The sequence below is a fragment of the Sapajus apella genome, unplaced genomic scaffold, assembly GCF_009761245.1.
Source record: "Sapajus apella isolate SASKATOON/1434 unplaced genomic scaffold, GSC_monkey_1.0 scaffold149, whole genome shotgun sequence".
NCBI lineage: Eukaryota > Metazoa > Chordata > Mammalia > Primates > Cebidae > Sapajus > Sapajus apella.
In genome coordinates this window covers 1,898,780-1,924,428 of record NW_022437089.1, presented here as the reverse complement: position 1 = coordinate 1,924,428, position 25,649 = coordinate 1,898,780, and the positions used below count along the sequence as shown (strand labels likewise).

The following is a 25,649-nucleotide window of genomic DNA, read 5'->3' as shown; positions in this document are numbered from 1 at the left end:
AGAAATAATCAACACAGTAAACAACCTATCAAATGAGAGAAAATATTAACAAATTATGCATCTAACAAGACTAATATTCAAAATCTATGAGGAACTCAAACAACTCAAAAAGAAAAAAAAAAAAAGACATTCTTCACAGAAATAGAAAAAATAATCCTAAAATTTATAGGGAATCATAAAAGACACAGAATGGCCAAAGCCATCCTAAGTAAAAAGAATAAACCTAGAGAAATCACATTATCTGATTTCAAATTATATTACAGAGCTACAGTAACCAAACAGCACGGGTACTGGCATAAAAACAGACACATACACAAATGGAGGAGAATAGAGAACCCAGAAACAAACCCACACACTACAGCACACTCAAATTTCTTGAGCAATACCCCACAAGTACAGGCAACCAAAGCAAAAATGGACAAATGGGATCATATCAAGTTCAAAAAAAAGTTTCCCATTAAAGAAACGCTCAAGACTTTATAACTTCACTGACTGAATTCTACCAAATATTTAAAGAACTAAAACCAATCCTTCTCAGACTCTTCCAAAACACTGAAGAGTATATTTCCACACTCATTTTATGAGGCCAGCATTAATTACCCTGATACCAAAACGAGACAAGGACACTACAAGAAAGAAAATTACAGGTCAATATCCCTGATAAGTATTCATGCAAAAATTCTCAATAAAATACTGGCAAACTGACACTATAACTAAGGGAGGTTATCTCTGGGATAGTAAGGATGGTTTAACATATGCACATCAACAAATATGATATACCATATTCACAGAATGAAGGAGAAAAACCATGCATTCATCTCAATGAATGCGGAAAAGGCATCTGACAAAATTCAACATCCTTTCACCATTAAAATTATTAACAAATTAAGAAGGAATGCATCTCAACACAATAAAGGCCATATTTGATAAGCCCACAGTTAACATTATGTTCAACATGAAAAGCTGAAAGCTCTTCCTCTAAGATCAGGAACATGACAAGGATGCCCATTCATCCCACTTCCATTCAACATTGTGGTGGAAGTGCTAAATAAAGCAATTAGTAAAGTAGAAGAAATAAAAGGCATCCAAATCAGAAAGGAAGAAGTTAAACTGTCTCTGTTTACAGATGACATGATCTTACATACTGAAACCCTAAAGATCCTACCAAAAACTGCTAGAACTAATAAACAAGTTCAGGAAAGTTGCAGGATACAAAATCAACATACAAAAATTAGTACTATTTCTATATGCTAACAATGAACTATCTGAAAAAGGTATCAGAAAAACAATCATATTTACAATAGCCAAAAAGTACTTGGAAATAAACTGAGCCAAGAAGGTAAAAGTCTATCTACTGAAAACTGTAAAATACCAATTAAAGAAACTGAAGAAGATAAAATAAATGGACAGATACCCCATGTGCATGAACTGAATAATTAAAATTGTCAAACTGTTCATACTTCCCAAAGCAATCCATAGAATCAATACAATCCCTATCAAAATTCCAATGACATTTTGCACAGAAATAGAAAACAATCCTAAAATTCATAAAATCCTAAAATTTGTTCATTGCTTTGGCTATTCAGGGACTTAACCCAAATAGCCAAAACAATGAACAAGGCCAGAGGCATCACACTCTCTGATTTCAAAATCAACTACAAAGCTACAGTAATCAAAACAGTATGGTACTGGTATAAAAACAGACACATAGACCAATGGAACAGAATAGAGAGCCCAGAAGTAAATCTACATATTTACAGCCAACTCATTTTCAATAAACATACCAAGAACACAAAATGGGGAAAGAAAACATTCTTCAATGAATGATTCTTGGGGAACTGAATATTTATGTACAGAAAAATGATACTGGACCCCTATCTCACTCCACATATGATAATCGACTCAAAATGGATTAAAGACATAATCATAAGGTCTGAACCTGTAAAAACTACTGGAAGAAAACACAGGGGAGAAGCTTGTAACACTGATCTGGGCAATGATTTTTTTGGCTATAACTCTAAAAGCACAGGTAATATAAGAAAAATAGACAAATGCAAGAGATTGTTATCCACTGACCTTTTGTTTTTAAATTTTTTACTTTTACTCTAGAATCCACAGTTTTGATCTAAAGAAAATAAACTGATTCAGTCAAAGATGGGTGTACTTGAGGAACTAGAAAATCTAGAAAAATTCTCCAATTTGGTCATTGCCTACCCGTATATCAAGTATCCACAGAAGGCAAACAGAGTTGTCACACAATCAACTAACACATAAGATTATTTGAAAACCATAATCAAGAGGCATAATCCTTTATAAAGAAACTGCTCAAAAATACTGTGTACACCAGGTCTATCCTTTTTGACGTGGCTACAGCTAAATCTGGCATCAGACAAGAGAGGAACACATACAAACATATTCTCTAGTTGAACTTCAGAGCACAATCCATATCAATTTTCATGGGCAGATGAGATCCTGGGCCATCTTCTGCTAACAGCCCAAACAAGAAAAGCAACTCTATGCACATAATACATGAATCAATTTCTCCAACCTTGGACACTTCCAATCTCAAACTGGTACCTTCTCACAACAGGTCATACAAGCAGTTCTCCCTGAGTACAGAAAAGAGTATTAATATATAGAAAATATAGTTAATTAGCAGGCCTAATTATGACACTGGTCATAGTTACAAAATTTCAAAATAAAAATATGAAAATGGAAATTTTCATTATTGCCTAGTTTTGGCCACAAGCCTTAAAAGCTTGCATTCTGCAATGACTTCATAGGTTCACTAAGTTTATAACTTCACTTGGTTTTGTATTAAGGAGAAAAACGTTTTCAGATCCATTTATTAAGGAAATTTGGAGGTTAACTACTTGGACCTCCTGGCTGACTGTCTTTCACCTAACCCAGACAGAAATGCTTCCATGTGACTCCTGAAATTCACTAAAGATACTATTATTACATTTTCTACAATTATTAGCTAAGAGGCCTTACAAAAGGTACAGAAAAGGGAAACAAGCCAATGACAAAAACTGGGCCACAATTATGCAAGATTCAACAGGTTATGAGTGAGGTGTTCCAAATCCCTTTCCCCTTTGAAATCTGGCACCACGCTGGATAGCTTTCTAGCTTGGTTCCCCTGGAAACCTGATGAAGGTGGACCATCAGTTGTGTGACAAGAGACTGCCTCTGGTAAAATACTCAGTGAAGTACCCTGTGTCCAAGCTAGGAGGGCTGCAAATAAACATAAACACCTGCTAAGAGTCACAGCCTGGGCTCCATGAGTGCAGTGTGCAACTTGTTCCTGGGCTTTGTCCCTAGCCAGAACCCAAGGATGCTATATGCACAGGGAACTGTTAAAGAGAGGGTGGTCCCTTATGGCTTCTAAAGCCAAGTTGACTCCTACGTACTTTTGAGCAGTCTGAGACTGCCGTGATAATTCCCACAGAACTCTGCCTAAAGCCACCCTCTGGCATGCTGTCTTGCCTGTCCCATGTCCTTCAGAGCAAACTGGTAACAGAGTAGGCCTTTCCATTTCATAGGAATTTGTGTAGTTGAACCCAACACCAGCTGTGATGGGTGGGTACTGTGCTAGCACTCAGGAGTGTCTTCAGAGGCAACCTCATCCCATATTAACACCAAATTGTCATAGCCATGGCTATCACAAGAGTATGGAATTAGAACCAATGAAGGCAAACTTTGAAAAAATGGTTTAAAATCTTTAAAGACATCACTAAAGTTTAAGGCTGAGAACAGCAGATACACAAAGAAAGGAAGGGCATTCATTCATTAAAAACTAAAACTTAACATTTTCCCCAAACTTAGCTATTAGTAAGTAAAGGAGCAAGGCATCATGGTATAGAGGGAGGACATTTCACCAGCAAGGAAATGTGGCTCTCATTCTGGCTGCGCACACAGCCAATGTATGGCCTTGGATAAGGTGCTTCTCCCTACTGTCATGTCTTTATATGGAAGAGGATGGGTAGGAGGAGCAGGGGATGATGGAAAGCACAACTGAAGTATGGGAAAAAACGTGAATTTAGAAAAATGTTACATTAAGCTGGAAAAAAGAAAACACCAATTTGGCTTGTGTATTTTAAATTGTCAAACCTGCCAACACCTATGACTCTGGGCTTTCAAAATGAGAACAAAAACAATTCCTGAAGTTTTTGTCTGTTGGTCTTAGTTAATAATGCTTCATTCAATTCTCAACATACCTGTTCGAAAACTCATCAGCCTCACAGCCTCTGTGTCAAACAAGTTTTACCTAAACAACACTTTCGGTTAACCCCAGGTAATAAAGTCCATAACTCCATTGGTAATCTTGTCTCAGGAAAAATCCCAAATATAAGAAAAAGTCTTATATAAACATAAACTACTCAGTTCTTTACTAATATTTTTTTTTTTTTTTTTTTTTAAAGACCAGGTTTCACCATGTTGGTCAGGCTGGTCTTGAACTCCTGACCTCAGGTGATCCACCCACCTTGGCCTCCAAAGTGCTTAGATTACATGCGTGAGCCACTACGTCCAGCCAGTTCTTTACTTATAATAGAGAAAAAGTTTTAAAAACAACCCACAAATTTCATGCTAAGTGAAGAAAGCAGGATTAAATAAAGACAAAATCATTTCAGCTACGTTTTAAAAAAACCTACACAAAGAAAAATAAACAGAATACTCAGAAATGTCCAGGGGGGCTGCAAATAGAACTCAACATCTTTTTTTCCTGTTTTCTAAATTTTCATAAATGAACATCCATTTTATAATGAAAAACAGTTCAATTTAAGTTACATTTCCAACACATTTCTCATCATCAAGTTCTGCAGTCAGTCTTTTGCCCACATCCTGTCCTAGTATGCTATACTAATATCAAGCTTGAAAACATGTCAAATCAGGATGCTTATGTTATTCTGAAAATGTAAACCACTGTAACAGAAATTCTCTGGCAGAGGTAAGATTTAAATATCTTTCATTTAATTAACAGAGCCTAATACAGTTCCTGACACATAATGGGCATTTTTAAATATTTGTTAAATAATTACCTTAATTTTTGGACTGTAATTCATATCTCTAAAGAATTTTGTTTCTTCATAGACCTTGTAATTACCTAAAAATTCAATATAGATTTTCAAAGACAAAATGAAGATCTTCAGAGCAAATCATTCCTATTCTAATATTAACAGGAACATTTCATATCAATATACTTACCATAATAAAGTTTGGGGAAAAAGAGCACATACAATATCTCAAAATGTCTACAAATCTCAAATTCTAAAATATGAGAATTTAAAATTATGAAAGGAAAATTCAATCACAGAACTTTCGTTACCTTTTCAATGAATTTCTCAATTGTTTGCGGATCTGTGATCCTTCCAAAGGGATTTTATGTTGTTTCCAGAAATAAAAGTTGTTCTTGGAACATGCTAGTATATGTACAAGTAAACTTTACAAACATGTGAAAAGATCCACATTAACTTTAAAAAGGTGCTATTGTCTGAATCTCTGTGTCACCCCAAAATTACTATGTTGAAATCCTAACCCCCAAGTTGATGGTATTAGGAGGTGGGGCCTTTGGGAGGTAAGCAGGTCATAAGGGCACAGCCCTTATGATAAGATTAGTGCCCTATTAAAGAGGCCCAAGAGAGCTCCTTGCCCCTTCTGCCATGTGAGGGCATAGTGGAAAGGTGCCATTTATGAACCAGGACAGAGCCTTTACCAGACACCAAATCTGCCAGCACCTTGATCTTGGACTTCCCAGCCTTCAGACTGGGAGAGATAAATTTCTGCTGTTTATAAGCCCCCCAGTCTGTGGCATTCTGTTATAGCAGCCCGAACACAGTAAGACAAAAGAGTAACATGAAAAAAGTGCTCTGCCACAGTTTTAGCATCATTGTTTTAATACCACGAAATACAAGTACAAAACACTATATAAGTATACTTTTTACTACATGGCGATGAACTAATAATACACTTATGTTTTCATAAGAATCTGTACTACCCAGCACTGGCCAATGTACTAGTAGCTTTCAACAGGGATTTTTTTTTTTTTTTACTATTCCTATAAGGTTTTATCATGAGTAAAAAAGCTCACAACTCTTTTCAGCTATTGCAGATTTACATTTATCTTAATACTCCCGTTCAAGATGCTCTGGAGAACTGTTAAGAACTACAAAATCACCTTAGCCAAGTGTTTTGAATGAGTAACTTTACTTCCCACTGGCCAAGATCTCCCTTATGTTGGCACTGCAAAGACACTATGCACTTATCTGAGGTTAAAAAAAAAATGTTGTCTTAATAGCCCTCTTACTGTGTAGCAAGGCAAATTACCATTTCCTGAAATGTCCAACATATCATAGCAGTTATTTGTTAAGCAGTAAGTCATGAAACCCCATTTACAGAAGACAATAGCAACACAGGATCACTAAGTCCTACATATACCAAATAAAAACAAGTTTACAAATATTCAAACTGTCTGTCTTCTCTACTTCTAAAATGGTTTAACCACATCAAGTGAGGGTAACATCGGCCAATAAGAAAAGGAAAAAGTAAACTGTCCTAGTGTCTGGCATTCAGCTTCCACAGCATGTCTCACAGTTTTCGGCCATTTCAGCTAACAGTTTTCTTATGACAGACAAAAATAATGATTAAAATAGCATTAGCTTTGCTGAGAAATGTGAAAATAAAAGCACAATGTCAAAAATATTTCAAACTAATTTTGTTTTTATAAATAAATAAAATGGTGTTTATCTTTTCTTAAAATTCTTGCTGTTAAAACATTCAAAGTTATGTCAACCTGTAAGGATAAAGGGGTATTTAAGATAACATGTTTGGAAAACTAAACCACATTTTTAATTGCCAGTATTATGCTTTGTTCTTGGCAGAATCATCCTTGTTTCTTCTTTTTACATCCCAATTATAAACCCTGGCCATATCTGCAAGAATTGTCAAAGAAAATGCAAATGCAATTCTAAAGACGATGCATGCAATGACTAAGTATTCACTCTACTCACACAATGAATCAAAGGCACATAAATCACACATACACAAATACTGGCAACAAATAGTATTGTAAGATATCCTGCTATAATGTCAACTGCTAGGAAAATACTGTAGTTAAACTCTATCAAAACTAAGGACTCACATCAATTGTTAACCAATTATTTGCTATGGTATTAGTCAACTGTCAACTAGTCAACTATGATATATTTAATAAATATGTACTAGACACTCTCAATAGTTTTAAACACAGTCCCTTATCCAAGAAATTTCAAAGATCACTCAACTCATGTCCTGCCATGCCATGTAATATTCATATTAGTACAATTATCAATAATTTTATCTCTTACCCTCCCTTTGGCTTAACAAGTTTATTAAGCATCTACTGTGTTTCTGACGAGGCACTATACAAAGCTCTGAATAAGATAGGTGAAGTCCTTTCCCTCATGGAGCTTAGACTCCAGTAGAATAGTCACTGTAATAGAGACTGTCCACCCCAGCTCCCTCACATGTCTACATACCTTTCTACCTTTTGTAATACTAGCAATAACAAATAGCATTTAACTAAGCTTATAAGACTCATCTTAAAGGATTTCCTCTCTTTTGGCTCCTGTATCTAAGTCACTGAATCCTGTTTTTTCTCTCACATTTAATATCTTTTACTTTCCACAAGCACCACCCCTCCTAGGTCCTCGTCATCTCACAGCTGAATGAAGTTTCCACACTACCGGCCAGATAATGATCCCTGCACTAGGCCCCAAAGGCCTGCCTTCCCTTAGCCAACCATAAACACCTGACACATGCTACACACTGGCAAAGAGAAAGTGCAGCTCCTACATTTGAAGAGCTCACGGTTTGGCAAGGGAAAACTAAGTAGAATGTGTTAAACAAGCACACAAGAAAACACCCTGAGGATTAGAAAATGTTCAGGAATGCTCTGATGCTTGAACTGAGATATTTAGGGTAAAAGGGTAAAAACGAGCACCTCTTGTAAATATGGGAAAGATATTTACAAGAGGTGTATTTACAAGTGGTGTTTTGCTGCGCCTATCAAGCCATCACCTAGGTATTAAGCCCAGCATGCATTAGCTATTTTCCTAATGCTCTCCCTCCCCCCATGAAAGAATGTTTTTTAAAAAATCTTTCACCTTTTTTCCCTTGCTTTTTAAGAAAGGATACTGACTTCTGTGGTAGTAAATTGATCTCGAAGAAAGTCAAGGTCTTCCTCAAGGGAATCAAGATTCTTTGTGGCAGTCGATAAATTCTTTTCCAACAATGCCTGAGCTTCATCAATATCATATTCAAGCATTACATTAGCCTGAAGAGAGAAAGTCATGACAATTACTCAATATTTACCCAGTGTTTTACAGGTTAGAGTAAATGTGGGCAAACTACAGCCCTCAGGTCAAACCCAGCCTTCTTCCTTCTGTTATAAGTTCAGTTTCACTGGAGCTATTCTCTACTCAGGCTTTCATACCACAATGGCAGGACTGAGTAGTTGAGACAGAGACCATGTGATTTTCAAAACCAAAAATATTTACTATTTGACCTTTTACAGAAAGTTTGCTGACTCCTTGGTTAAAGAATATATTTACATACATTGTATCATTTAATTCTCAACCCTGGTGAGGCCAAAGTTATCTTCTTTACATTAGAGAAATGAGGGCTGAAGTTGCGTCGGGTGGCACAGCTAGTCAGGATGAGAAACCAGTATGTTTAGATACAAAACCCTATCTTTCTACTACCTCCCTCGTGACACTAAATAGTATTAAGTTTGCATCAATTTAAATAAATTCTGAGTTTGAGATATGTTAATTTAAAATTTTTCAGGTAAGAAAGACAACTAGCTTTTACTTGTCCCTTCCTACTATTTCTGACAGATGTTAGGGATTAAGGCAAGGTGACGTGTCTGTCATCCTGAAGATACAGTGTAACTGCCAATATTCAGGGATGCATATACCTTGGAAGAGGGAAACCATACCTTTTACAGCTTTGAACTCCCCCTATCACCTGACTTACCACTGAGCATTTCCTAAACCACTCTCCTCATCTTGCAAATGGAATTTTAAAATTACTCAAAGTATTCTTGTAAGGATTAAACAAGACAACATGAAATAAATACTTATTGACTGAATAATCCAATCTATAATTAGAAAAATCTATTAAAAATCAGATAGGACAAAAATATTCAACATAAGCAAAGACTGAACATAAAAAATACAACAAGAATCCACAAAGAAAAAAACCAAAGCAGGGGACCACAAAAAACTGTAAATCCTTCATTTCAACAAAATGTTCCTGAAATGTCACACACCCATGTACATATATACATACACACTCGCACACACACAGATGGTAAGTGAAATGACACACAAAATGAAATGAAAGGGTGCATTGTATACCAGGGAAACTGACCCAAAAGTCCTTTGAGCATCCAGGCAAAAAGAACACGTTACTCATAAAGGAATAAAAGAATTCATATCATATATAGCTTGATGTATTTTCACAAACTTAACACGCCTGTGGATCCAGCATCCAGATCAAGGACAGGTTATCACCAACACCCCAAAGCTTCTTTGTGAACCCTTCCAGTTACCACCAGCACTCTGACCTCAAAGGTAACCATTATCCTGACTTGGGGCATAGTTTTGCCTGTATTACAACTTTACATAAACAGAGTGACACAGTATATGTGCTCTTTTGTGACTGACTTCTACAGTAGGCAAGAATTATGGCTCCCATAATAGTTGTCCATTCTAATCTCTGGAATCTGTGACTTTGATGAGATATTTATGTCATTTGTCAGAGTTGACCTTAATATACAGACTGCCTGGGTAAACCTAATCTAATTACATGAGCCCTTAAGAGCAGAGAACTTTTTCTGGCTCGCAGCAGCATGAGAAGTTTGAAAGATCTGAAATATAAGAAAGATTAGTCATATTACTGCTTTGAAAATATAAAGGACCACAAGCCAAGGCTTCCAGGTGGCCTCCAGAAGCTGAGACTGACTCCTGGACAATAGGCAGCAAGGAAATAGAGACCTCAACCACACAGAACTGGATTTTGCCAACAATGTGAATGAAGCTGAAATCTAATTCCCCCGCCCACCCTAGAGCAGCTAGTAAGGAGTACAGCCCTGTTGACAATTTAATTCTGGCTTTATGGGACCCTGGACAGAGGACGCAGCCAAGCTCATCTGGATTTCTGACCTATACAGCTAGGAGATAATGGATATTGTTTTAAGCCTCTAAATTTGTGGTGATTTGCTATTCATTTCTTTCATGCAACCTTGTTTGTGAAAATCACCCTTGCAGTGCTAGTGTGTAGCAGCTGTTCATTCCTCCTCTGTACTGTATAGTATTCCACAGTTTGAACACTTGATGACTTAGTCATCCATTCAATTGTGATGAACATTTGAGTTGTTTCCAGGTTTTGGTTACTACAGAGTTGATATGAACATTCTTATACCTCTCTTTTGGTTAATATTTATATATATATCTATTATATACAGCAAGAGGCAGAAAGAGATAGAGACAGGCATGGAACTGCTATGGCATAGGCAATGCATATGTTCTGCTTTAACAGATACCTGTAGTGCCAAACAGTTTCCCCAGTGGCTGGGTCCATTTACATCTTCACCAACAGTAAATCAGTTTTCTCACTGTTCCATATCCTACCATCACTTAGTATCACCCTACCATTCTGGTGGGTGCACAGTGAGATCACATTGTGCTTTTAATTTGCATTTCCCTGTTTACTAATGAAGTGGGACAACTTTTCATATGTTTTCTGGCCATCGGGAGGCCCTCCTTTCGGAAGTCACTCACGAATTATCCTGCTGAGTTGCTTATCTTTCCATTTTCTCCTTAACAAAAAAGTTTTCTAAAAAATTTAAGTATATAAATATTAGGAAAAAGAAAATGTTTGCAAATATGGTGAAAGGGGTACATTGTTAAGATAAATAAAATCACCAACATCTGATATAGTTGATTACATTAAAATTTAAAACTTATAAGAGGTACCACAAAAGACAAGCAACAGATGAGAAAAAGTATATGCAATATGAAGAGAAGACTCTGCATCCCAAACATATAATAGATGAAGAAGACCTAAATGTCTATCAAAAAAGAAACAAACAATTCAACAGAAAAATGGACCAACAACATAATTAGGAAGGCAAACAGAAGAGGAAATACGAATGAGCATTTTGTCAAACAAAAACCTATAAGATAATACCATTTTCACCTATAAAACTAGCAAAAATCTAAAAATGTGGGTGAGACTGTGAATAAAAGGGTATTTCCATGTATTGTTGGAGAAAATGAAAATTGGTAGTCTTTTCTGGAGAGCAATTTGATAGTATCCATCAACATGTTAAATCTGCATACTCTTAGACATAACAATTCCATTTCAAAGCAGCATACAAAAATATGCCTTTGTGTACAAGTCTATATGTACAAAAATATTTACTACAGCACCACTCGCTCACTCTACAAGAGACTTGAAAACAATCTAAACAAACACTTGACTTGGGAATATTATCACATAGCCCTACCACAAAACAGTAAGCCAATAATATCAAGGAGGCAAATTCTGTGTCTACTCACAAATAAAGACATCAGTGCTATCAAGTGAAAAGTCAGGTAATGAACAATATATATCCCATTGTTGTAAAAACAATTAACAAAATCCCCAATATTTACGTACATATGGAGGTACAGACATGATTCCAAGTGGGTGCATCTGGGGATGAGGCAGTAGCATGCAGCTTTCTATTGTAAAACTTTGTCTTATTTGCTCTGCTAACCATTAGCATGTATGAACTGACAAAATACCAACAAAAATGTCATTCACTCAAGAAAAATTTTACTGAGCACTTATTATGTGTCAGGCAACTGGTAAATACATCAATCAATACATATCAAGGAGTGCTAAGTGATTTGAAGGAAAACAGTACAGGATAAACAGGGTGACACCAAGGAATGCTGACAGACAAATCATAGCAAGTCCCTGGGGGAGCTAACAATTGAAACAGAGAACTCAAAGGATTAAGTGTGAAGAGCACAGACATAGAAATGTGGGGCCACGCTGGCAGGTTCCAGGAACAGTTACGGTTAAGCAGAGTGAGCAGAAGAATGAGCAGAAATGAGTGCTGAGAGGAAGTGGGGCTGTCTTGTGAAAGGGACACCTCTGTATTCCACCCTTGGTGACGAAAACCACTGGAGTCTCAAGCAGGAAGTGGAATGATCTGACATGTTTTAAAAGCATTACTCTGGCAGCTTAAGCAGAGGAAACAGCTAGAATAAAGGTTCTGAGGGAGGGCCATTCCCAGCATGCTCTAAGTCCAGCAAGAAGTCCAAGCGTGGCCAAGCAAGGAAGTAGGGCATTAAGTAAGAGAAGAACAGAGAGGCGCAATGGCTCATACCTGTAATCCCAGCACTTTGGGAGGCCAAGGTGGGCAGATCACCTGAGGCCAGGAGTTCAAGACCAACATGGCCAACATGGCAAAACCCCGTCTCTACCAAAAAATACAAAAAAGCTTAGCCAGGCGTGGTGGCACGTGCCTGTAATCCCAGCTATTCAGGAAGCTGAGGCACAGGAATTGCTTGAGCCCAGTAGACAGAGGTTGCAGTGAGCCAAGACTACGCCACTGCACTCCATCCTGGGCGACAGTGTGATACTCTGTCTCTAAAAAAAAAGAAAAAAAAAAAAAAAAAAAAAAAAGACAGAGAGAGAGAAAGAAGTACCAGAGTACCAGGATGTGTAGGAACTTGTCAGCCACTCGAGAATTTGGACTTTTTCTCAGAATGTGATAAGAAATGACTCAAAGATTTTGGGCAGAATAATGGCATGACCTGACTGAGATTTTAAAGGCTTGCTCTGATCACTGTGCTGGAAAGGCTTTAGGAATTCCAGCAAGGGCAGAAGCAAGAAAGTGAATTAGGATGTTATTACAGGTTAAACAGTGTCATGCAAAAAAGATACTCAAGTTTTGGCCCCTTATGCTAGTGAATGTGACCTTATGTGGAAGTAAGGTATTATGGATTGTATTCTGTCTCCCCAACAAAAAAATAAGTTAGACTCCTAACCCCTAGTAGCTCAGAATATAACCTTATTTGGAAATAGGGTCTTTTAAAAGGAGAAATTTGGACACATGCCTGCATACATGTGAAGATGAAGGGCAGAGATCACAGTGATGCTTCTACACATCAAAATGCCAAAGACTGTCCGCAAACATCAGAGCCTAAGAGAGAAGGCTGGAACAGATTGTCCCTCATAGCCCTCAGAAGGAATTGACCCTGATTCTGGAGCTGATCAGATTTCTGGCCTCCAGACCTGTGAGAGAATCAATTTCAGTTGTTAAAGCCACCCAGTTTGTGGTACTTTTATTATGGTATCCCCAGAAAACTAATACAGACATTATTCCCACAGTCCTGGCAAGAGACAAAGGTAGCCTGGACCACAGTAACAGTGAGAGATAGTTGGCTTCTCGATCCATTCAGATGAAAGAACCAATGGGGTTTGCTGAAGGACTTGTTGAGAGACATAAAATAGAGAAGAGTCAAAGAAGACTCAAAGACTTTTGTTCTGAGCAACCAGGCAAAAGATTCTACCATTTACGGAGATGGGGAAGATTGTGGGAAGTGCTAGTCTATGAGTGGTGAAATGAGGATTTAAGCATTCAAGAGGAATAAAAGAAGGAAAAGATGAAAAGAGCTGGAAGAGCTCAGCAAAGAAAATGAAGAGAAAAAGAAACAGAAGAACAGTTATGAAAGACAGAGTAAAAGCAACAAAACACAGTAACTACAAGGAAAAACATGAAGTCATGGGGAAGTGGCCGGGGGAAATCACACAAAATGAAACATATCAAATAACTGAAAACAGGGAACATGATAGGTACTGAAAATAGACAAAGGAGATCCAACATATGCATATTTATTATTCCCAAAAGATAATAAAAGAAGTGGGCCAAAATTTACATTCAAGTACACAACAGAAATTATCTTTCCTGAAATCAAGTAACACTTCAATTTGTGAATCAAAAGATCATGCAATTTCTACAAAAAAAAAAAAAAACTGAATACAGAAAATCATTCAACCCTTAGACACTCAGGTATAGTTGCTATGCTTCAAAGTTATTTTTTAAAAAGCCTTATTGATACTGAATCCTTCCTTTTAAATACAGAACTAAGACTAAGTATAGGAACTATGATCGTAGAGTGAAATGTAAATGTTGTACAAACTCTGAAAATATTACAACTAACAAAAATAAGGAGGATGAACTAACGGGCAGAGAAGCAAACCTCCTTGGGCTAATTTACCCATCTTTCATAGCACTAGAGTGCCTCTCAGGAGTAACCCTACAGGACAGCAGCTAGAGGGAATCCTCCCAATAGGACAGCTGGGAGAAGTGCACTCAGCTTGCTACTTTGTATGGGAACTCAACTGAGGTAACAATATTCATGGACAGCAAGCAGGATAGTCAGAGGACTGAGAAGAGCAAGATAGATAAATCACAGACAAGCTCAATGAAATCATCTAAAACTGAAATATATGGTTTTAAAAAATAAACTCTAACCTAAAGTTTTTTGCAATACTCTTTTTCCCCTTAAATTTAGAGGGATCTTTCTAGAATTATTGAACTCTTATGGGAAGAGGCATTTATCTAAAGTTCAGCAGTACCTTCTATTTTACTTCTATTGCTCTTCCTCCATTATATTTAAGACAGATAAAGCATTAACTGGAAGAAAAGCAGGGTTTGTTTGATCAGTTTTATGAAGATTGGGAGAGACTTCAGTATGTTTTTGCTGCGCTCTTGATCACACTCCTGATTTTAGTCAGTTTCTAATATGAACCACTTGAACCCCGCCCTTCGTCCCTTCTGCAATCAAAAGGAGATGAAAACTTTATACATCTCAAGCAATACTATTAAAATACTAGCAAATACTAGCAAAACCATTGTGTTTGCTGGAGAAAACATACTGGTTTACAAATATATCAGCTGTGGCTATAACATTTACTTACCCCCAACCACAGACACACTTTATCAGTAGGAGGAACTGAAGCTTTGCAATACAGGTTATCTGCCAGTAAGAATCTGGTCTCCAGTGAGTTGGTGGACTCCTTCAAAAAAAATGACAGTGCCATAAACAGACCAGTTTGATATAAAAGTTATAAAGGAGAGATCGCACAGTTGAACCTAGGACATTTAAAACAGTACCATCACGCAGGTTAAGTGTAGTGGTAAAATAAATGAATGCTAGAGCCAGATAGCTGGGTATTGACTCTGGCTCAGTTACTCACTAGCTTTACAAATCTGGTACCTCACTGAACTTCTGTGTCTTGGGTTCTTCATCTGTAAAATGAGGATCATGAGAGTCCCTACACCTATGAAGGCAGTGGTAAGCACTGAGTACACACATACACACACAAACACACCCCAGTGCCTGATATACAGAGAAAGTGTTATTATAAGAATTAGCTATTATTTCATTTGTGCTTTATGCCCAATCAATCAGTTGCTGAAGTCTTACAAAGTTCACCACATAGTAAAATGTACTAGAAATAGTTATTCTACCAGTCAAGCAAAATCATAAGTACACACACACAATCTTTTAAATACAATATGATTATGAGATTTAATATTTACAACCTGCTTTTATTTAATGAATACTGGATTAAGACTTAGAAGACTCTCAAATTTGGTTCTGACAGTAATTAACTACATAAACGTTGGTCAAGTATAATCTCTCTGAAACCATTTCCTCAACTATGAAATGAGTACCTGAAACAGATGATCTCTAAGATTCTTTCCAGCTCTATAAATCTTGAACTAACTAACTCCTTATGCTCAGGGAGAATGACAACAACAAAGAAAAAACCCTTAGATGCTGCCAGCACAAAATAAGACATTTTCTTTGTATACCTAAACAATTTCAAATTGCATTTAAGTTTCACAAGCACTAAAGATAAGCAAAGTAATCCAAGTGTGGGCCCTAGAATTAAACATGACTTTCAGGGGAAGACCACAAAGCCACATTTGCTACGGAAGCACATCATAACATTAGTGTATGTACTTAAGAAGGCAGACTGGATTCCACAGCACAGATCAAATATCAGCGACCAAAGAGTCAAAGAAGACGAGCTTCTACTGATATATCCCAGTTCGCTCATATTTATAAACAAAAATACACTTACTTTTTTCTTCTGCATATATTTTAGAATTTCCAAAGTCTGTTTAATTTCAGGAATCTGACCTTTTAGCCTGTGAACAAGAAAAAGACTTAGTATTTTGCAGGCAAAAATAAACAACAGGACATGGTCTTACTAACTTTGCATTTTCTACTAATGTGTTCTTGAGGACTATTTACAGATATAAAATATTTAAGATATTCTGCAACAGCACATATAAGAAAAAATAAAAAAGTAAAACGTAAAATACTGAAGATATTTCTAGATATGAGATAAAATATTTAAGATATAAGTATTTATAAAAATAAAATAATGAAATATTTACCTAAAGAAAGTATATTTAGTAAAATATTCATAAAATATTTAAAGTATAAATACTTAATAAAAATATTTAAGATATCCTAGTGAATGTTTATAGAATGCCTATTCCATAAAGACAAAGCTCTGTTCTATTATGTCAAACACCCAATGTTATTTAACATTTCTAGACCATATTCCACAGAGGTGATTCAAAGGTTCTGCATTTGATTAGAATGACATTTTAAATAGATAAATTTTAAAACTAATTTTTAAAATAACATGCATTCAAAAGTTATATTCTAAAATAGAAGCTACCAATCCCCTATCCAGAGATGCACATAGCTGCTCCTGGTGTGTGCATTCAGTCCACACACATACATCACAGTCAGCTAAATACTAGGCAAAGCACAATGACAACTTCTCAGTGTGTGTACTTGTCACACTGTGAAAAACGTACAGTATCAACTGAATGCCAAACATACCACATTATGATATAGTATAATTTAGTGATTCTTTGAAGGTTTGGGTACTCCTCCCCTAATTTTTATGTTGATAAATGCTCTTCTTTTCAAATTAGGTAACAATCATTCTTAAAATTATAAATGGATCACTGATTTAAACAAAAGAAATTTTAAAAAACAATGATGGACGTGACACGACTGATCAGACTTAATGGATAAGTTCTATGATAGCTACTAGCAAAACGCTAGTAAGTGACTCCCGAATGCAATCAACCTCACTGACAAGAGCATAAGAGAAAAACACAGTATGCTAAAAACATTCAGTCAATTAAAGAGAGAAAACAATGATATATTTTTTGTCACTGGAGTTTAGCTCTTTATGGTGATTAGATGCATGTGTTTTGCATGGAGATATATGCAAAACAGTTCTAGGTTCTCTGTCAAATCACAGTGTAATTTCTGCAAAACAGACTAAGGATATAAAAACAAAGCGCTGGTTCTTTCAGGTTACATTTAACCAAATATTATTAGAGACCAGAATGTAAACAAAATTTAAATACAACATTGAAAACAAAGAAGTCACTCCATTTGTGTAGAAGCTTAGCAGAGCAAATTTACTACACCCTGTGCTACTGACCTGGCAAGAAATGTGTTAAATGAGCCTGCTGCTTCAAAAAAAAAAAATAGTGTCATCATTTGATAATACAGTCCAGTGAATAATCTAGAAACACCTGGCATTCATTTTTTCACTAAAATTCAATCTGGATGCTACAGATTGCTCAAGTTTCCTTACTTTTGTATGATATGTTCACATAGGTAAACACCAGAAAGATGTTATACATTTATAAAACATGTGATACACATACAACTTAAGAAGTATGTTCAGATCAAGATTTTTTGGTCATGTAAATGACTTTTAAGATGCATTTTGTATATATAAATACTATATGTAATATGTTATAAAGCACATAAATGAGTCAATCAGCCAACTTAGGAACCAGACCACCAATGACATTGTACCTGCCCAAGCAATACACTCCTCCCCACCCTGCTTCACCTCAAGAGAAAGTAGCATGGCTGGGCACGATGGCTCACACCTGTAATCCCAGCACTTTGGGAGGTCGAGGTGGGCAGATCACCTGAGGCCAGGAGTTCAAAACCAGCCTGGCCAACGTGGTGAAACCCAGTCTCTACAAAAAAAAAAATACAAAAGAAATTAGCTGGGCGTGGTGGCATGTGCTTGCAATCCCAGCTACTTGGGAAGCTGAGGAAGGAGGATCCCTTGAACCCAGGAGGTGGAGGTTGCAGTGAGCCGAGATAGTGGCACTGCACTCTAGCTTGGGCGTCAGAGCAACGCACCGTCTCGAAAAATAAATAAAAACAAAAGAGAAAGCAGCTTGCCTAAACTGTGTGTTTACAGTCCTGTTTTTTCTTTTTCAATTAGTTTCACTGTATTTGTATCCCTAAACAAAATATTCTTTAGCATTGGTGATTTCTGAGCTTAATTCAAATGGTCTCATGATGTATGCATTTTTCTGGGGTTTGCTTTTTAAACTCAATCAAGATCCTAAGATTCGTTCATTCATTTTCACTGCTGTGTAATATTCCATTACAAATATAACAAACACAACTTTTTTATCTACTCTTCTGTCAAAGGGCACTTCTGTCAGCTCCAGGTCATTGTTATTGCAACAGCAATGGAAATCTCCAGGTCCTAGGAGGAGCTAGGGCTGTGAGAGCGGAGACAGCAGCTTAGAAGGAAAGTGAATCAAGTCTTCAAAAGAGGAATAAAGCTAAAAGAAAATGTTCTAGCTGTGCTCCTTTTCTCCCTCTGAACTGCCCCAGGGAGTCACATTACCTACCTTATCACTGCTACAGGGCAGAAAAATGGCAGAATTGGCCAGTGGCAGAGGGAAGGCCAAACTGGGAAGCTGAGAATTACAAGTATTAGTCCCCAGCAGCCCACCTCTCCCCACTCCCTTTCCCTCCTGAGATGATAAATGAAGACAGCAGAAATTGAAAGAATCCCCCAGAGGTGACATTACCTGGCTGGGGAGAAGTATTTGTCTGATGGCTATGTCCTTAGACTGGGATACTAGCAGCATTCCTCCCACCCCTACCCACTAGGACTGACTTAACATACCCCCACCTCCACACATATTACTGGCCAAAGTAGCTGATATCCCTGAGGGAAACTAAGCTGACAGGGAAAAGAAATTATAATTTGATAATTATGATAAATAAATTCAACAACCTCTATCATATGAAACAAAATTAACAAACACCAAAAGATAAAATTATACATTAAATACTTAAAGATACCACAAAGAAAAAAGAAAAGATATCGGTAATATGAAGAAAAACCAACCAAAACTACTAGGTATAAACAACATAATGGCTGAAATAAAGAACTCATGGATATCCATCTAATTGCCAAAAGATAAATGACAAAGACAGAAAAGAGGAAATAATATAAAGAAATGTAAGACAGAATTAGATGTGACAACATCTGTAAACAGGAATCTCAGAAAGAAAGAGGAAAAAACAGATGATAAAAAAAGAAAAAGTGATAATCATAAACCTTCCAATTAAAGAAAGATAAAAGATCTCAGTTTCAAACAAACTTCTGTACCTTTGCACAAGTGGTGCCTTATGCCCAGACTACCCTTCCTCACTTTAGTCTGCCTCCAAACTCATAACCAATCTTTGAAATTCTACATAGCCATTTGTTCCTCTTAGATACTTCCTCTGAACCTCCTTGGCCCCTCCAGATTAATGAGGTGCTTTGGTATAAAGTAATGCGTTACCATTCCCCTGTAACTCATTACTTTGTACCAAAGCACCTCCACTGCTCTATTTAGTGTGCTAATTTTATTTATATACCTATAATTTCCCCCAAACTGTGTACTTGGTTTTCTGTGTGATTTTGTTAGTTTGAGACTGGGTCTCACACTGTTGCCTAGGCTTAAGTACAGTAGCCTGATCAAATCTCACTGCAGCCTCAACGTCCTGAGCTCATGCGATCCTCCCGCCACAGCCTCCACAGGTGCATGCCACCACACCCAGCTAATTTTTTTTTTGAGACAGAGTCTCACTCTGTCACCCAAGCTGGAGTGCGGTGGCGTAATCTCGTCTCACTACAACCTCCGCCTCCCAAGCTCAAGCAACTCTCCCGCCTCAGCCTACCAAGTAGCTGGCAGTACAAGCACACACCACCATGCCCAGCTAGTTTTTTTGTATTTTAGTAGAGACAGGGTTTCACCACATTGCCCAGGGTGGTTTCAAACTCCTGAGCTCAGGCAATCCACCCACCTCAGCCTCCCAATCCACCCACCTACAGGCGTGAGCCACTGCGCCTGGCCTAATTATTTTTTAATTATTTGTAGAGATGGGTTCTTCCTATATTGCCCAGGCTAGTCCTGAACTCCTGAACTCAAGTGATCCTCCCACCTTGGCCTCCCAAAGTGCTGGAATTACAGGTTTGCGCCAGCACAACCAGTCCTATGTCCCTGTTGAAACCAGATACTGGACATTATTTCACCCAAAACAGTATGTGGTATCTAGCTAGCATTCCATAAATATTTATCCGACAGAAGAACGCTGGCACATGCCCAAAACAGAGATCTATAAGTATTTATTACAGTGAATTGACTTTATAAGCTTTAAAAAATAATGTAGGGAAATAAAGAGTTTAGAGTAAGGATACCTTTTGTCCTATGCCTATTAGTCATGAAATCTTGGGATTTCATAACTAATTAAGTCTTAGGCTCTGGGGGTCTCTTATCTCACTGGCAAAATTAGAAGGATGAACTAGACATATATGATGTTATGATTTTGAAAGCTTTGGAATACAGTCTTTAATAACCATTCTATTATGTTTTCAAAACCATGTTTAGACGCAATATCAAGTGTTAGCAAGGATGTGGAACAATGGGAACTCTTGTACATTGCTGGTGGGAATTTAATATGGTACAGCCATCTTGGAGGACTGAACACTTGACATCTGAATATTTTATTATATGTAAATTATATCTCAATTTTTTAAAAGTTCAAGTCATATAAGATTTTCAAAACTTAGAAATTTTTACACTTACCTTCTTTTTTTTTGAGCAAGGTTGAGTTCCATAAACTTATACTTCTGGTACTGTTCATCCAGCTTCTTGAGTACTGTATCTGCAGTCTCATTTCCAGGCTGTTTCATGAAGGAATCTACATCTTCCTTTAACATCAAAAATAATACTTTACAATTCATGCCACTAAGCAGATTTTTTGAATGCTTTGTTTTTAAAACATAAAAGAAAAAAGCTTTATTTTTCTCCAAAGGTTTGTTTTTAACTAAAAGTACAGGTTAAGCATCCTTATCCAAAATGCTTGAGACCAGAATTGCTTTGGATTTTAGGTTTTTTTTTTTGGATTTTGGAATATTTACATTACACCAGTTGAGCATCCCCAATCCAAAATCCAAACTCCAAAATACTCCAATGAGCATTTCCTTTGAGCATCATATCAGTGTTCAAAAAGTTTTAGATTTTAGAGTATTCTGGATTTCAGACTTTCAGTTTTAGGATGCTTAATCTGTAGTTATAAAAAGTTAGAGACAATTTCAGAGAGTACATATATAGCTAATTTATTCTTTCACCTTCCTCTTTATTTTTTATTTATAAATAGAAAAGAATGACCTTCCCTACCACTTTATGCATTTTCCAATGTATCCCTAGCAGTAAATATGAAAATACTAACAAACGCATTGCCCATTCATGCTCACAAAATGATTTTATAGGTTGTATACCAAGATTATCAATTTTATTACTTATTTTTAATTCAACAAGTTTTGCCATAGAAATCATACTAAATATGGTCATTAGGTTCCCAAGGCAATCCACAAATGCTTCCTTCACTATCAAATAAGTGAAACAAAGTCACCTAAAAGGCAATCAGAATAATCTTTTGTAATAGGAAGCAGTAAAACTGAGGTTAAATTTTTTTTATACCACATGCTAATCCTTGAACAAAGGCTAGTTAATTAGATAAGGATCAGAAACAAGATGAAAATATATGGAAACTTAGATGCTACAGGAGCCATTAAGTACGTTACGGAACTTTAGTTCTTTATCATAAGTAACTTTAATTATGGCTTCTAAAATCTTTACCTCATTATTATTATTATTATTATTATTATTTTTTGAGACGGAGTCTTACACTGTTGCTCAGGCTGGAGTGCAATGGCACAATTTCGGCTCACTGCAACCTCCGTTTCCTGGGTTCATGCGATTTTCCTGCCTCAGCCTCCCGAGTAGCTGAAATTACAGGCTCACACCACCATGCCCAGCTATTTTTTTGTATTTTTAGTAGAGACAGGGTTTCACTATGTTGACCAGGCTGGTCTCGAACTCCTGACATTGTGATCTGCCCACCTCGGCCTCCAAAATGCTGATTACAGGCATGAGCCACTGTGCCCAGCCCAGATCATTATTCTTATCCATATTTATTAGCTACCAGAGAATATCTTAGCTGAAACAATGAAGAGAAAGGAAGAGAAACACAGCAAGGGAGTGCTATGAAGCCATCAAACTAGAGACAGTAAATGAAATTGCAAAGGTAAGGCTGAGAGTTAATGGCAGAGTTCTGTATGTAAAAGAGAGATGTCACCTTCCTCTGAAAGGTCACTGCAGGGAAGAGAAAGAAGGCTAAGTTTTAGCATGTGATACATGTTATTAGGTGCTGGAGTTTAGCATGAATTAACTACAGCAGCATAGGCTGTGGTTAAGAGGTGGAGTGCCTGGTTTGAATCCTAGCTTCACCACTTACTAGATGAGTTGACCTTAGGAAAGTTAGTTAACCTCTCTTTGCCTCAATTTCCTCATCATCTGTACAAGTACCTTTTCATCACCTGGGATTAAATGAGTGAGCATATATGAGATGCTTCTAAGAGTATGTGACACCTATCTATAGCATAACGTGCCATTGGGACACAAAGTGCCAGGGATTTCGTTTTGGGGTAGAGGTCAGGGGAAAACTACAGGGAGGTGATATTTGAACTACAAGTGGAAAGATGAAGAGGTAATGAAATGGACAAGGGTGAAAGAACAATTCAAGTGGAGAAAGAAAACAAATTACTGCCTCAGTGGGGCTGGGGAAAGAACAAGGTCTGACTTCTAACAACTGTGGTATACTGCCTCCTAACATCATGAGCATTCATACCTATTCGACATCTACTACACTGCAATACTCAAGCATGTTCTCTGTTTCCCATAACAACTCTCTAAGTATTGTCATCCCTATTTCAGTTAAAGAAACTCAGGCTCAAAGTGGTAAAAATATGCTTAAGTCTAAGCAGAAACTGGGAAGCAGAGCCAGGATTTAAACCCTGGTAGATTTAGAAGCCAATGATCTTTCAACAATACCATGTCACTTCAATGATTAAAAGTTTGGGAACAAAAACAATTATATAAAATTGGGTTGCTTATTACATTATGTCAATAGAAATTTTAAGGTCTACAAAAAAATAACCATGACATTTTAGGGAAGAAAGCATTTTAAGATGTTATAAAGCCCTCAGATAAAGTGTATCCTCCGCGGATAGATTTCTCTAGGTGAGCACTATGAATGTAACATTTAAGGCAGTAAGGAAATTCAATTAGACACATAGTTATGAGTTTATACTATTTGTCAGGCACTATTCTAGGGCCAGGAGAAATGACACAATGCATGAGAACTACCTCACCTCCTCAGCAGCAGAGCGTGAAGGGTAAGCTGGCGGTCTGGACCTCCACAGATTGCCCAAGTTCAAATGCTGGATACCTCATTTACATCCTGTGTGGCCTGGGGCAAGCTACTCAAGGGCCGTGTACCTCGGTTTTAACATCTAAAAACAGACCTAATAGTAGCTAACACCTAGAGTTTAGTAAAATCATTAAGAAAGTGCCCGGCACTGAACAAATTTTATTCCTTGTTATGATTCAATAATAGATTGATGTAAAGAAATAAATGGCACAGCTCATGAAAATACAAAATAAACGATTTCGAAATTCAATCAGCAAATGCAAATAGACAATGTCAAGTGTGGTGTAAATAAATTAGTGTTTTAAATGATATAAGACATGATTAGTAAAAAGGCAGAGGTAAGGTAAGGTATAAATCGAAAGGTTGAGAAACTTTCATAAAGATTTTATAGCAGCTCCGTACAACTAAATGGGGACAGACAGATGAGCGGGCCTGGAGGGTCAGTAAGACATTTTCTCTCATTACTAAAATAGTCTTCAAATACTATTTCTAAATAAACTAAAATTTTTAAAAAGGCACTCAGAACAGGGAACGCCCTCCAGAACAACCTCTAGAGCGACCCGATCCTGTCTCGGATGCCAGTGAACCTGGGACCTAGCGCCAACACGAGGGTTCGGCCTCTTCTCTCAACAATTCATTCTCCACTAAGTCGTTAGAATGATGTATCTGAAACCAAAGGCCTTTTACAGTAGGCAATGGCAGTACATGGCCTACTGTAAAAACCTAAATTCCTTAGGAAGCCAAAGAAGGGGTTTACCCTCTCACCGCATCATCCTACTTCTTCCACTTTCGCCGAGGCAACAGACCACCGCATTACTTTAACAGACAAGGTGATATTCCCTGTTTTCACATCTTGGCACTAGCTGTTCTGCGTATTCATTGTACTGTCTCTCCAGCAACTACGCGGAGTCGAGAGCTCCTCACCATCTCCCCTTTTCCAAGCAGCAGGGGGACGACAAACGGCGGCAGCCGGCAGGTCCCTCAGGCCGCCCCGCCCCGCCGCCCCTCACCCTCGTCCAGGCTCCGCACCCCGTTCTCTTCTAGGAACTTCTCGAGCTACGTGTCTTCCGGGCGGGAAGCAGCAGAGCTCAATCTTTCCAGGTGCGAGGAGTGAGAGCGGGCCGAGCACCCCGTCCCTGTCCCTGAACCTTTAGCTCAGCTCCTTCCAACAGTAGAGGCCTAGGTGGGAGCCGGGAACAAAGGGGCAGTCCGCAGTCTCAAGCCAAGATGCCAGGGAACAGCGTGCTTCTTACCACAAACACGGCCTCTGGAATCCCCAGGTGGAGCCGCCGCCCATTCCCTGTGGCCATTTCTCCTTTGCCGCAACCGTCCTTTGCGGCCGCCATCTTGGGTATGCGAGTGCTCGACTGCCTTCCGAGCCGCCGGCCACCAGGATTTCGTGATTGGCTCGTTCGCACCTGCAGGCCCGCCTCTCCGTACACATTCATTGGTGCGCAGGAAAGGTCCCCCACCAAGTTCCCGTTCTCCTTTGGTCGAAAGTAGACCAACCTGTAGGTGCTGATTGGCTGCGCTCAGGTAAATGACAAGCATGGAAGGGCCGCAGAAGACAAGCTGGAGCGGCAGGAAAAACCCTTACGTCCTCTTGGGAAAAGGGGTCTTGTGAGTGAGCTGTGCTAAAGCCCTAGGAATGGGGACCTAGCCTGACCCGACCCCGACCCTATAATTCGCAGCAGCCTTCACAATGGCCTCTGGAGCGACCCAGTTCCCTCTCGGATGCTAGCGAACCTGAGACCTATCGCCATCACGAGGGTTCAGCTTCCTGCCTCTTGAAGGGAACTTACTTTGTGACTGTTTCAGAGTGGAGTCACTGGCCTCATTCTAATAAATACCCTGCCTGTCGCACCAGCCTTTCCCGAAAGCCACCTTTGATCAGAATGTCTTCTCTCCAGCTGAAACGTT

General features: G+C 38.0%; 1 protein-coding gene across 2 annotated transcripts; it reads right to left on the bottom strand.

Annotated features, from left to right (window-relative positions):
* Positions 1–5,871: 5,871 nt before the first annotated feature.
* Positions 5,872–25,278, bottom strand: VBP1 (VHL binding protein 1). Of its 2 annotated transcripts, none has more exons than XM_032265335.1 (6): positions 24,983–25,278; positions 21,041–21,165; positions 16,192–16,258; positions 15,019–15,117; positions 8,173–8,311; positions 5,872–6,929 (listed from the first exon to the last, which is right to left on the bottom strand). In XM_032265335.1, the coding sequence occupies exons 1-6, from the start codon at positions 25,175–25,177 to the stop codon at positions 6,859–6,861; spliced, it is 696 nt and encodes a 231-aa protein (XP_032121226.1). In that variant the 5' UTR covers positions 25,178–25,278; the 3' UTR covers positions 5,872–6,858. The 2 variants fall into 2 exon arrangements, with proteins under 2 accessions (XP_032121226.1, XP_032121225.1); XM_032265334.1 differs by having other exon boundaries at positions 21,041–21,161; positions 24,983–25,129.
* Positions 25,279–25,649: the final 371 nt, after the last annotated feature.